Below are 14,579 nucleotides of genomic sequence, written 5' to 3' on the forward strand. Positions count from 1 at the left end.
GCGGCTATTTACAAACAAGAGAGGGACTCCAAGCACGCTTACATACTGTGTTACATACAGCTACTTCGAACACCGTGAGAAGAAGAAGAACGTTTCAGAAATACTTTTGCCGTCCTGCTCGCGTCCGGGCTGGCACACGAGGACGGCTTGTTTTTGAAGAGGGTGATGCCGACGGCTCGGCACAGAGACTGACGAGGTAACCCAGGGGTGCGCCGGCCAGGCCTCTCCCTTCACGACTCGCTCTGCTTCGAGCCTCACCGACGCCTCGGCCACCCCAACCCCCCTCCCCGAGAGGGAAGCGGGGCTGTCCCCTCCGCAGCACGGCCGAGTCACCGGCACCGCACTACCCACGCCTCCTCACGCCGGCCCCCCCGCCAGGGCGGGACGAGGCGCGGCCGCCGCCTCCCGCTACCGGCCCCCCTCAGCCCCGGGACCCCCCGCCGAAGCGGCCCCCCGCGCCCTCCGGCCCGGCCCCGCCACACTCACCTGCCTGCTCGCTACCGGGCGCCCTAACCCTTCCCCCGCCCCCTTGGCCCGGGACGTGCAAACAACGCGGCCTCCCATTGGATAGCGCGTCTCCCATGCCGCTCTCCCATTGGTGGAGAGGAAAGGGCTCGATTCTTCCCGGCGTCCCCTCGCTCCTGTCAACCGAGAGGCAGCCGAGATGGCGGCAGCCCCAGCGGCCGGCGGGGCGGCGCGGGGCCGCGGGGCCACCAGCTTCCAGCGGAAGGCCGCGGCCGGCAGCCGCCTGGCCGCAGTCGCCGGCACTCGGCCTTCCGTTCGCCACGGGCAGCTGCTGCTCTCCAGCGGGCTCCCCTCCCTGGACTGTGTGCTAGGTTGGTGGGGAGCGGGACCTGGGACCCGGGACCCGGCTGCCGCCGGCCCTCCTCCCCCGCCCGGCGGCCCTCTCCTTTGCCAGGGCCTGTCATTTACCTTCCGTGACCCCGCAGCTACTCCCGCAGGCTTTTCCTTCCTCCCCACAGTTCCCGGGATCGGGGGGAGGTCGGGGAGGGGGGGGAAGAGGAAGGGGCACAGCGGGATCCGTTTCCCGCCTTGAGCCCCCCCCGCCCCCGTGTGAGGAGAAGGGAGGCGGTGCGGGCAGGTGCGCCCGCTTTGATGGCTGCTTGCGGAGGGGAAGATCGCCCTTTACCCTTCATTTAAACCGGTTTCAGCAACCTCTCCGGAGTGGGAAGCCACTCTGTAGATTTACGTAGAAACACAGTCCTGTCGTATTGCAAACGGTCACAGTAAGGGGTCTGAAGTTTTCGGTTTTGAAAAAAAAAAATGTTTGCTGAATTAACCCGCAGTTGAACGTGGTGTAGTTCTGGTTCTTCAGTATGGCAATTTTTAGGATGCATTTGGCCACGAGATTGGATTCTCAGTGTGCCTTTTCTGTCTTGCTCACCACTGGTACATCATTATAAGTGCCCCGTTTAGATAAGGTACGCTGGTGTGACGCTGTTCTTACTGTCGGTGAATCTGCTTTTGCCTGCTGTCAGTGTCAAGATGTCAAGATGCAAGTCCAATTCCTTGGACTGATCTGTTGTGAACCATTGCTATGTTATAATCTGTGGCATGAACTAGCATGGCTTACTTGGATTGGGAACTAATTCGTTTTGCTCATATAAACAGCGTGTTTTATCTGTATGCACGAGGGATGCATGATCCTTTTACTAACTAGTGATACAGTTGCAGTACATCTTCAGTGTACCTAGATGGGACTACTTTTAGGTGAGGAAGGCTTGACTTTAGCTTTGTTCGTTCTTCCTTGGAAGAGTACATGGAATATAGGAAATACCACTTTTCTTTCTAAGGATATTTTATATGAGTAATGATAAATATAAAAGTTGTATCCATTTAAGTTTTTTCAGCCTGTGTATCTTAAGCAGAATCACACTTCTGTATCTTTTGTGTGTTTGTGCGTCTGGTAGGGAACACCTGTACTTTCGTCAGGGATTTGCATCCTTGTGGAGAAAGCTCTTCCTCCTTAAGAGAGAAGTATTTCATTAAGCGAGTGTAATTTGTGAACCCCTTTAATTGCATAAATATAAGATTTGCATTGAATATTCCGGTTCTTCGTATTCCCTTTTATAAACAGTGGATTTTGCACAGCATGGGTCAGATATAGACAGTTCCCATGGTGGCAGTCTCCTAAATGTCCAGACACTTGCTAACATAATTAGTGGTTTGTTATGGAAACTGGGGACACTTCTTCCCGTAAACCCAGGATCCCTTCTAAAGCACCCTTTCCTTGTCTTTTAAATATTCAGTAATTTCCTGACCTTAACAAGTTTTACACTTAAACGTCAAGAAAGTTCTTCAACCCTAGGAATAGCAGCTTTTGAAAATACTTTTAAGATAGTTTCTGGGTTGTGGCATCTTTGAAAAAATGGAAAACTCTCTATTCCTATGTTAAATCTTTCGTAACCTCCTAGCCCTTAAATCACTGATTTCTGGAGGCTAAGTGGGTAGGCCAGGAAAGACTCATGCCAAACATGCTGTACTATAATAAAATTTCCACTGACACCAGGTATTAGGCATTGTTGGAGACAGACCACCCAGCTAGACTGTACAGACCGGACCTGTACAGAATCATCGATTTTGGAGGCTGGGGAGAGACCTCAGGAATTCATCTACTGCAATCTTAAAGCAGGCTCAGGACTGAATTCAGAGTTGGTTGCTCAGGGCTTTGTCCATTTGAGTCTTGAAAATCTGCAATGGCAGAGATTTCGCAGCCTCTCTGGACAACCCAGTCCAATGCTTAGTTATGTCTGTAGGGAATTTTCTTTTTCCTTATATCCACTTGGAACTTTTCCTGTTTCAGTTTATGCCTGTTGTTTCTTGCCCTCCCACTGTGCACCTCAGCAAAGAGCTAAATTCTCAGTAGCTTCTCTTGGGTACCAGCAGGCTGCTAGTAGATCTTCCTCTCTTCTCCAGGTTAAACAAGCCCAGTTCCTTCAGCCACTCCTCTTGGGTCATTTGCCCCATCTCGGTTCCCCTCTGCTGGACTCACTTAAGTTTATGTTTACTTCTTTCTTGCACCGAGGGGCCCAAACTGGACATTGTATTCCAGATGTGATCTAATGAGTGCTGAGTAAAGGGGAATAGTCACATCCCTTGACCAACTGTCTGAGCTTCTGTTGATGCAGCCCACTATGCTGGTGACTATAGAAGTATTGTACTTGGTCTCCTTTGTGTCCTTTTTGGGGGTGTGTGGAAATGTTTCATAAATGTCTTGCAGATTGCTGTTTATGTGTTTCTTAAAAAATGCTTGCTTTTCTCCTTTCATCTTGGCCACTAGCAGTTAAATAATTGACTGTACAAAATATTTAATTTTATTGTCACCAGGGACTGAGGACAAACCTTTCGGTATAAATTCCCAATGAAAGTTACTATAAACTGGTTTAGTCTGGTATTTTTCATAGACATATTTTTTAATGGTCACCAGGCAGTCTTCTAGATATCTCGCTTTGTGCCTGGGTTTAAATTTGCCTTGTCCAGAAGCTGCAACCCAGATACAGTATTATTTGCCAGACATGAAGATATAGCTTATGAATAAGTGTGAGTAAGGGAAACATGGTGTCATCAGACAGAGGTCTAATTAGGAACTTTTGAAGAGAAGAAAAGGCAGAGGATACCTGGAGGAATTTCTTTTACTCTACAGCTACTGTCTGATTTGTTACATTATTGTTGATAGCTAGGTCTTCTTAATAAATGCATTTCTTTTCAAAAAGAAGTGGTAGATAAATGCTGGATTTCAAATGCTGTGTTACCATTAAGATGTTCTTTACATCTCCAGCCTTCATATTCAAGTTTACTTTCAAGGTTTATAGACCATATATGCTTGATTTGTGCTGAAGCAGTTCTCTGTAATGAGCTGCAATATAACCATCACATGCTTGGTATTGAACGTTTTGTTTCAAGCTGCTTGGAAAGAGGTCACAGATATGCTTTGAAAACAATGGGGACACTTATCAACTTGCAAAGTTTGTTGCGTTTCTGTCCATAAGATCTTAAATCTTATTGCTGTAGGTAGCAATGCGGAAAGTTAGAAGTTTTGCTTAGTTGTTTACGTGTACCACTGCCTTAGATACTGGCAAAGAAAAATTAAAATAGCAAAATTAGAAAGAATTACAAGTTCACAGCAGTTTTCTTAGGAAACTTGAAGATTTTACCTCTTTCTTTTGATTCTGTCAGCATTCCTGCTACTGTTTAATGTCATCTGTTTTTTGCTTAATTTACTATTGTTGTTGTTCATTGTAATATGAATATGTAACCATGGTAACTGCAATAATTTTACATTCCATCTAATAGAATACACTTGTTCAAACTGTTCACTACATCTGATAATGTAAAGCCAATCCTCTGACCTGAGTTTGCCTTTAGCAACCAGGGTATGTGCACATATGTTACAACTCTGGCTTGTAAAAAGAGACAGTACAATTGATGATCTGCAAATATTGCTTGTGAGAATTTCAACTGCACTGACATACTGTTTGACAAACAAATTCTCTCTTGTGCAAGCAATTTAAAAGCAGAAGAGACTACTTCTGCGGTGGCTACAAGTGAGATTTTTATAACCGAGATTTTAAGTCCTCATTGCCATGAGGTAATACATTACTTATGGCTATTTTAATCATCTTTTCTATGTCAAGCTATGATTTGGTAAAATCTCATAATTTTGAGCTATTTTTTTCTCTGTGCTATATAGAACGTGCTAACAACTGTTGTTAGTAACCTGTGTGTTCTGTCTCCCTGAGAACTGAATGCAGTGAATATTGGAAGCATACTTTGTACCAACCACCTGTATGATTTCTGATTTTGGTCTTTTTTTCTCCTTTCTCCTGCAGTACGTCTTTTGGGTTAATTTGCATTTATCTCCCAAACAAATAAAATGAAACAAAAATTGGTAGATTAGAACATGGGGATTTCATGAGTGATTCTAACTTTCCGGTAAATTACTTACAGTTGGGGTTTTTTTAAATATCTAGGAAATGCTTGATTGCTTGATAAGCTTGCTGTAAATATTGAGGCATTTGTACATCTTGACTCAGGAGCATAGCTTAAAAAAACTGTGATGTGTTGAACTATAACTGTGAAGTTAGTAGCTGACTAAACATGCACTGTGATGTACTGCTCAAATTGTGGTACATCATGACATGATTGCAAAGTGATTCTGTTGTGGTTTTAATTCAGGTGTTATTATGCAACAATATTAGCATTTTTTTGGCCTGTGGGAGAGAAATTTGCTTTTTCTCCTCCTTCTGGGTATATATCACCATTACAGGTGCTACAGACATTTGTAGTCCCACTAGCAGAGCTAAAGATTAAGAAGTTGATCCAATCCCTATTAGAATCAATTTCAAGTGAACTTTATGGAGCTCTTAAATTGATAGACTGAATTATCCTGTTCACTAGAGTCTACCTATGCAGTCCAGAATTGACTTCTTTTATCAGGAACTTTGGATATTGTGCTGATGTGATTCAGTTTGCTCCTAACTTGCTTTTAAAGCAGTATGTAGGTGCAGAAGATACACTGCAGTTTCCTTCATGCAAAACACTACAATAGGCTGGTTACATATGGCCATCTGAACACTTCCAGCAATTTTTGGCTTTCCTGTCACAGTCTTATATGATTGTTCAACAAAATATTTGTAGCCTGGTTTCAAGTTATTCCACTATTTTCAGTCTTGGAATGCAGATTATAAATCAGTTTACTCTGCACCTAAAATAAAATATTAATTCTTTTACCATCTTTGTAAAAATTCCTTCTTGGGACAACCATTCAAACCACTGTTACATAATTATGCTTGCTCTCTCTTCAAGGAGGAAATAACACAGTCAGGATGGGAGTTCATAGATTATTTTTTCTGGTCCTCCACACTGTTGAGATCAATGGGATAAGCATCTATGTATCAAAACATATTGAGAGTATTCTATTCTGTCTATTATTCATTCAGTCATCTGTGATTGGAACATAAGCATCGATTGTAATTGTTTAAGCAGAAAGAAAGAAAAATAATAGTGGCCATGTATAAATCTGTCAAAATGTATTTTTATTTTTGAACAAATATTTCAATCAACTGCATTCATAGAGTTGTTTTTATGTCCAAGACATACTATAAAAGACTTTATAGTATATTTTTTTTCAGATATGTTACGATGTTTATGATCTGTCAGTCCAGGTTTCATGGGGTGAAATCCTACCTGTCTTATTGCTATGTCTGTTTTCAGTAATAAGATAAAAACTAGTGAAGCCAGGATTTTGCCTCATTGGCTAGCATGGGAATTTGCTAGCCTCTTAGTAGGTCACTTTACATACTTGGTTCTTGGTACAAACAAATATCACTTGATAGTGATTAATACAGATTTAATTTGGAGAATGTTTACTCACTTGAGTCATCCAAGTGAAAATTCGCTAGCTCAGACCATACATCATTATTGTAGTACTTGAGCGTAGTTGCGTAGAGCTCTGCAGGATCTTTTTACCACAGTGATGATAGTACAGTATATTGTGAAAGTAATTGTAATGTGTAATATATAATTACATGTAATGTATAATTATTTCATAATAGAGAATTGTAGGAAGTATTGCAAAGGTAATTAAAATGTTGTTCACTTTTATATTTTTAAATTCCCCGTTATCACCTTTCTTTGACTTATAAACTAAGAAAACTTAATTGTTCTCTAACATAGTATTAAAATGTAGTCTTACTTTATTCTTAATTTTGTTTTGTTTCCAGGTGGAGGCGTAGCTGTTGGAACCCTTCTTCTTATTGGTTAGTATAGAATATATAGATACTTAAAGCCATATTTTGATGTGTTTTGCTCGTTTTAATGTATTTATCAAATAACCTGCCTTTTCATTGTTTTTTAAACTCAGACTTTAAGAAAGTATAACTCTCAGGCCCCTTCACTTTGGATAGCCTTTGGAGTGGACTGTTGTCTATTTCAAGAATTACTGGAGGTGGATCAGAACCTTACTTTTAGATAGGTTTGAGCCCCCAAGAAGAATACCACAGAATTCTGTTTGAAAGCAGGGTGTTTAGCAAATGTCAGGACTTTCTAGGAAAATTTTCAAATTGTTTAAGATTTTCTAAACTACTTGATTTCCTGTAAGATTCAGTCTGTTTATCATCATGAAGGTGTTGTTGTTTTTTTTAATTTGGCTTTCTGAGGAAGATGTGAAATACAGAATCTTTTAATCTTTTGGTTGCCAGAGTCAACTAAGAGAAAGCTGATGGAAGCCTGCTTTCCATTAGGATGTGGATGAGGCACACTGAGATGATTAAATAGGTTACAACAGAATTCCCTTTGCAGACTACATTGAAACTGGCTGGTACCATGTCTCTATTGCAGCTGAGATGCCCAGCTTTCTTTTCTGTTTAAAGCATAGCAAAGGGGAAGAGGACTGTTGTACACATACATCTTGTCTTCATATCCCCATGGTATGTACTGGACTTAGAGCCAAGAAACATTTCCCAGGACCCTCAGTTTAAGCATAGCAGCCGAAACCACAATTTTGAGGGAAGACTAGCTTCTTACAAGTTAGTCTTGTGTAAGTGCATACAGTTCCAGCATATAAGACGATCATTATTGCAGAAGAGAAATTGAAGGAGATACCATCTGATTTGTCACATCAGTACATTAATCTTGGGCTTCTAAGGATACAGAACTACTTCAAAATGATGTAAGGGCTGAATGATGATAGAAATGTCTTTTTTTTTCCTATTTTAAATGTTTATCAGATTAGTGGTTCTTATGAGAAACTTTCAAGCTTGTTACTTTCCTAGCAAAAAGAACTGATATTACAGGAAAAAAAATGAAAGGTTATTAGAGAAACACCTGTAGTTATGTGGAAAACATCTGCATCTGTAATCTGTGTTCACATCTTAAATAGTATAACAATTTAAATACTGCTTTTTGATACCAAGTTGCTGGAACAGAGAACTAGGAACCTAGGGACAACAGATCTAGCTCTTAGCTTTCCAGTCACTGCAATTTCTCTGAACTGTTGGAGTCTAGAAAGTTGTGTGATTGTTTCTCCCACTAAATAAGGATAAAGTACCTCAGTTTCCTTATTTGTGGGAGTGATGAAAAGACGTATCCCATTGCAAAGCTGTTTGAGCAATGTCTGAGTGCCTACATGTTAAGTGCCAAAAATCCTGCATTAAAGCCTTAAAAATTAATTTATTATTTTAAGTTAAAACAGTGGATTACAGGAAGACAACTGTCAATAGATTTGAAATTGGTAAGTAAAACCTGGAAGGTAAAAGTAAAAAAGGTGTTATTACAGATAAAAAGGCCAGTTTCTCATTGCAGAAGATTGCAAGTGTAGTAAGGCACCATTTTGGCTAAATCCTGAGCTTTTGAACGCTGCACAGGTTGTTAAGGATCAATGCAAAATTGTAAAATGAGAGTGTAGAGACAAAATCTGAAAAACTCACATACAGCATAAGATACAACTAGCAAGAATTATCAAGAGTAATACAGATTTTTCTTAAGTACCTCAGTAGTTAGGAGAAGTCCAAGAGAAGGGCTGGTTTGCTAAATGATGAAGTGGAAAAGCTAGTCATAGTTGTTATTGAGAAAGGGGAAAATTTTAAGAATTTTTGTATTAATCTTTACCCAGAAGAAGCACTGAAATCTCATGATTATCGTAATTCAGAACAGTGACTAGATTTCAGCTTTGCCTAGTGAAAAATTAGACTAGTATATGCCTAGGTGATTTGGGTGGTTTTAAAGAGATTGTGCCTGCAGAGTATTTTAAGAGCTGGCTGATGAAGTGCTAGAATCATTAGTGTTTACTGGTAGAGGACAGTGAAGGAGGGAAAGAACTGGAAGATTAGAAAATACAAATACAGTTTCTGTTTTTCAGTGCTGTTGGAGGAGTTGCTGAATTGCAGGCCTTGAACTATATAGTTCAAAAGAAAACAAGGATTGTGGTGGGTTGACCTTGGCTGGATGCCAGGTTTCCACCAAGCCACTCTATCACTCCCCTTCCTCAGTTGGACAGGGAAGAGAAAAATATAATGAAAGTCTCCTGGGTTGAGATAGGGATAGAGAGAGATCACTCACCAATTACTGTTACGGGTAAACCAGACTTGATTCAGGGAATTAATTTAATTCATTGCTTATCAAATCAGAGTAGGATAGTGAGAAATAAAACCAAATCTTAAAACACCTTCTCCCCACCCCTCCCTTCTTCCCAGCCTCAACTTCACTCCCAATTTCTCTATCTCCTCCCCTGGAGAGGCGCATGGGGACGGGGAATGGGGGTTACGGTCAGTTCATCACACGTTGTCTCTGCCGCTCCTTCCTCCTCGCACTCTTCCGTAGCTCCAGTGTGAGGTCCCTCCCATGGGAGACAGTCCTCCATGAACTTCTCCATCATGAGTCCTTCTCACAGGCTGCAATTCTTCACAAACTGCTCCAGTGTGGGTCCCTCCCATGGGCTGCAGTCCTTCAGGCACAGACTGCTCCAGCATGGGTCTCCCACGGGGTCACAAGTCCTGCCAGCAAACCTGCTCCAGCATGGGCTCCTCTCCATGGGGCCACAGGTCCTGCCAGGAGCCTGCTCCAGCACGGGCTTCCCACAGGGTCACAGCCTCCTTCAGGCATCCCCCTGCTCCAGTGTGGGGTCCTCTGTTCCCCGGGCTGCAGGTGGAGATCTGCTCCCCCGTGGACCTCCCTGGGCTGCAGGGGGACAGCCTGCCTCACCGTGGTCTTCATCACCACGGGCTGCAGGGGAATCTCTGCTCCGGCGCCTGGAGCATCTCCTCCCCTCCTTCTGCACTGACCTGGGGGTCTGCACAGTTCTTTCTTTCACATATTCTCACTCCTCTCTTCAGCTGCAGGTGTGCATTTGGTTTTTTTTTCTCCCCCTTCTTAAATCTGTTCTCCCAGAGGCACTACAACCATCACTGATGGACTCGGCCTTGGCCAGCGGCGGGTCCGTCTTGGAGCCGGCTGGCATTGGCTCTGTCGGACATGGGGGAAGCTTCTAGCAGCTTCTCACAGAAGCCACCCCTGTAGCCCCCCTGCTACCAAAACCTTGCCATGCAAACCCAGTATAAGGATGTAAGTATCAGCCAGTATACTGAACAATCTTTATGAGATAATGAACTTGTGGATAGAGGATAAGCAGGACATGCCATTTATCTTCACTTTAGTAATGCTTCTGACAGTATTTCAAATGACATTCTCATAATCAAAGCTAGGAACCATACTCTGTGTTCATTTCTAATACACATTCTTGGTGTTTATAATGCAAACTAGCTTCTCAACTTAAGAGACTGGCATTGCATCCTTCCCATTATATCCTTCTTGATGTTCTGAAGTAGGCTTTTTACTTCCAAGAAGTTTAGTCTCCTGATCACTTGAAAGTATTTCTAGTAATATTGTTTAGAATTCATTGGCATGAAATTTATGCAAAGACAAAAACATCATGTCTCTAGTGAGAGACACCAGTAGGCTAACAGCTGTTCAGAGTGTGGCTTTTCAGCCTTAAGAAATTTAATTAGTAATATTCAGTCATTTTCTGAAAGGGATCATAGAATCATAGAATTGTTTAGGTTGGAAAAGACCTTTAAGATCATTGAGTCCAACCATCTACTCAACACCACCACGTCCTGAAGTGCCAGGCCTACACGTTTTTTGAACACCTCCAGGGATGGTGACTCCACCACTTCCCTGTTCCAATGCCTGACAACCCTTTCAGTAAAGAAATTTTTTCATATATCCAATCTAAACCTCCCCCGGCGCAACTTGAGGCCATTTCCTCTCATCCTATCACTAGTTACTGGATAGAAGAGACCAGTACCCACCTCACTACAACCCCCTTTCAGGTAGTTGTAGAGAGTGATAAGGTCTCCCCTCAGCCTCCTCTTCTCCAGACTAAACAGCCCCAGTTCCCTCAGCCGCTCCTCATAAGACTTGTGCTCCAGGCCCCTCAACAACTTGGTTGCCCTTCTCTGGACATGCTTCAGCACCTCAAAGTCTTTCCTGTAGTGAGGGGCCCAAAACTGAACACAGGACTCAAGGTGCATCCTCACCAGTGCCGAGTACAGGGGAATAATCAGTTCTCTGCTCCTGCTGGCCACACAGTGTTGTCCCAACATTTTATCTCTGTTTACTTTCTCTGTGGAATGACAGCTGTCACTTGGGAGACTGCATTGGTATCTAGAATTTTGGTTTAATATTTTGAATTGTTGTAATATTTTGAATTAGTCTTAACACTAAAGAACCTAACAGTAAGATCTGGGGAGAGCTTATTTGAAATCTGGTTTAGCCACTATTGGGATCACATCATGTTATCTTTTGTTGGTTTAGGGCTCATGTGAACCTGCACTAAAGGCTGAACAGTATTTTGTGTTTGCCAGAAAGCAAGGTAATTGCTCATATTATGGCTTTTTGTTACTTTAAGGCTATTTTTTTATTTCTCCATTTTATCCATTATTAGAGACAGGTCTTGTTGCCTCACTGAATCTTAGAAAATCTTGATTTTTACATGAAGTGTATAAATTAGCATATGTTGTGGTGCAGATTAAGTAATTTGAATAGTTGCCTGCCAGAATTTACCTAATTCCATATAGGCCACCATTTGTCTAATGGCTACCATTTAAGTTCAGATTTTTTGAGAAAACTGAATTGATACAGCAGTTCACTATTGCTGAAAGAAGTTCTCCAAATCCTTCTCCCCTTTTTTGGCTGCACAATCTTGTTGTTCCTTGAGCTGGCGCTAGTGCTTTTCAACTCTCAGCTCTCCCAAGTTGACAGAAAACTCACTCAGTTAAAGAGTGGGGACTTTTCTGTCTGTTTAGTGACCTGAATCAGCTCACTAACGTGAGAGGAGTACCAGAGCCCGCACAAGGGAGAGAAGGACTGCACAGTGAGGACTAGGAGAGAAAGTAGATGGCCTTTTTCAAGGCAGGAAGTGCCAATTAAGCTTAATTTTCTCATGAAATTTCACCCAAATTTTTGTGAATTCGGGAAGAATGATAGAAGTTTTATCTCTTACTGCATTCAGTGAAGATCTTACTTTTCTCACTCAGTTTGAGAAGAGCTGCAGTCTTGCTATGGACAAAGGAAGAAGAAAAAAAATGTTAGAACCTGTCATATTTTACACAGGTCAGAGATTATGAAAGTAGATGAGTTTTGGTTCGTCTTCCCATTACAACATTCACTGCCCCTTCCAGTAGATGAACTGGGTGGCATCAAATGAACCTACTAGCTGGAAAATTGTCATTAAACAAAAGAAGGTTGTTCCTCGGGTGGTATGCAATTAAGTGGTGGAATACTTCACCATGGGGTGTTGTGGATGTAAAAAAAAAATCACAGTCTCAGTGGGAAACTGGGCAGCTTAATGGAAGAGAAAACCATTTGCATTACTAGGTTAGTGGTTACTAAGTTCAGCTAAGTTCAGCCTTGAGCTACAAATGGTGGAAGGCTGAGCAAGTGCTTGGATGAAGCATCACATTTGCTTGTTCAGTTCTTATTACCTCTTCCTAAGTATCTGCTTTTGGCTACTGTTGAGCATAGGGTTAGCTATCCATTTGACCTGACCTTAATGGCACCAGATGATGTGAGTACAAAGGCAGTGAGCTTTGTGTTCTAATGAAAGAGATGACAAGACTCAATGATTTGAAAATGGTAGGATTTTTACCTGAATTTTTTTCTCCCTTTCTATGAGTGCATAGCTGGCAGTGCTCAGTGGTGGGTTTTACTTATCCCCTGTGTTGGTTGTTTATTTGTGATCTGATATTAAACTTAGCTTCACAGAAACACAAAGGAGAATCTCTTTTAGATTTGAAAGCTAACTTTTTTTCCCAAATAAGACTTACCATGTATTATTTTGAAACATATAATTATATACAAAAAGTCTTAAAGTAAGAACTATATTTATTCGTGACTCATTAGTCTAAAAATTTTTAGACTAATTTTTAAAATTGGTGCACATAGAATTGTAACTGCATTGTTAGAATATCTTGTCAGTATACAAAAAATTCTGTCATGAGATTAGTCTAGGCAAGCTTAATATTATACAGGATTGAAGCTGTCAGTGATAAACCTCCTAGGAAGATCTTTTTGCGTTGTACTCCAAGTGTTATAAAAAGGTTAAATTCTTCCCCCTTCCTTCAACATTCTCTAAGGCAAGAATAAATTGCATTACTTTTAGCTTAGCTCCCTTTGCAAATTAAATGCTCATCTTCATTATTTGACACATTATCTTGGTTAATTTAACCAAATAATAGTAGATTCAGGGTATTAAAATATTTATTTTAACTGTTGTGTTCTGAAGATGTAGTAATGGCACAGGTTACTTGAGAAGACGGTAAAATACTGTTTGAAATATAAGTGCATAATTTTTTTAAACTTAATTCATAATAGAGCATCATGATTTTCAGTTGAACTTAACTCTATAATATATTCTTTTGCCGGTGTTTTATTTGTATGAGAATTAGAGAGTTGAGGCACATGGTAGTCTCATGCAAGATCCTAGCTACTAGAGGAACTTGAAACTTGCTGGGTTTTGTTCATATAGTAAGAATGTTTTGGATTTTAATTAATACTTTAATTTCAAAAGATCTTACTACACTGGGTTTATAAGAAGTGGTAAAACAAGCATTCTGACTGCGTGAAATAAAATTTGAACACTACCAAAACAGTTTGTTCAATATGAATGTGAGACCACTTGTTTGTTGTTTCATCTTAAACTGCTCCAGAAGATTAGCTTTCTAGAAGAATCTCCCCTTTTAAAACAAACAAATAGTATAGCTGTTGATTAAGCACACTGCTCTCCCCCCTCCTCTCTCCAATGTACTTCAACCTGTTGGATGTCTGTTTTCCTAGCCTCAGGAAGAGTTTCCAGGAGGATATTATTTTGGTTTTTAAATAAGCCTTTATATAAAAATATAACACATCCTGCATAGTAAGTTACAGCATACTCAAATAGGTCTCTCCTGGGTACCCTATAAGGACCCATTCTTACATACCTTTAAGATGCTCTAGTTTTGACAAGGTCATTGACAGCTAAATGTTTTAAAGATTATTAGTAGGAAGGTTTTTGTTGGTAGCTGAGGTCAATTATTAAAAGTTAAAGTTGTCTGGTTAAAAGCAGGTCTATACTTGTACATTCTAAGCCTTGAAGCAGTTTCAGCTACTTTAATTAGCTACTATTATTTTTGTTAGACATGCAATTTAACCTGACTGGTAAGAGCTCTCTTCACTTGTCCATATAATTGAATTTATCATCTTTTTAAAGTTGAAAAAGATAATCTCCAGAGAGGTACAAAACAGTGATTTGCTAGATATAATTCTACAAAATACAAGTTACCAGAATTCACCTTCCTGAAGCATGGCCAAATGCCAAATATTGTAACTTACATGTTTGACAACGCGGTTTTGGCATGTGCTAATTAAATGCAAGTGACACAAAGTATATCCCCTCAAGCTTAGTAAATGTGGACATTAGTAAAGTATCTTTTAAATGGAATTTCAGATTATTAAAATAATCGCATCTTATAACCTGCAGCAATTCAGAGAGATGTTTCATAGCTACAGAAAGACACACCTTAGGT

At 40.9% G+C, this 14,579-nt stretch overlaps 1 protein-coding gene across 1 annotated transcript in view; it reads left to right on the plus strand.

Moving 5' to 3' along the window:
- Positions 1 to 664: 664 nt before the first annotated feature.
- ELP4 (elongator acetyltransferase complex subunit 4) overlaps positions 665 to 14,579 on the plus strand; it is a 155,996-nt gene continuing 142,081 nt past the window's right edge. The window contains exons 1-2 of the mRNA XM_010563905.1: positions 665 to 836; positions 6,744 to 6,779. Coding sequence (XP_010562207.1) covers positions 665 to 836; positions 6,744 to 6,779 — 208 coding nt within the window. The remainder of the gene's footprint in view (positions 837 to 6,743; positions 6,780 to 14,579) is intronic.

This window comes from Haliaeetus leucocephalus, unplaced genomic scaffold (genome assembly GCF_000737465.1).
Source record: "Haliaeetus leucocephalus isolate CR32 unplaced genomic scaffold, Haliaeetus_leucocephalus-4.0 Scaffold173, whole genome shotgun sequence".
Taxonomy (NCBI): Eukaryota; Metazoa; Chordata; class Aves; order Accipitriformes; family Accipitridae; genus Haliaeetus; species Haliaeetus leucocephalus.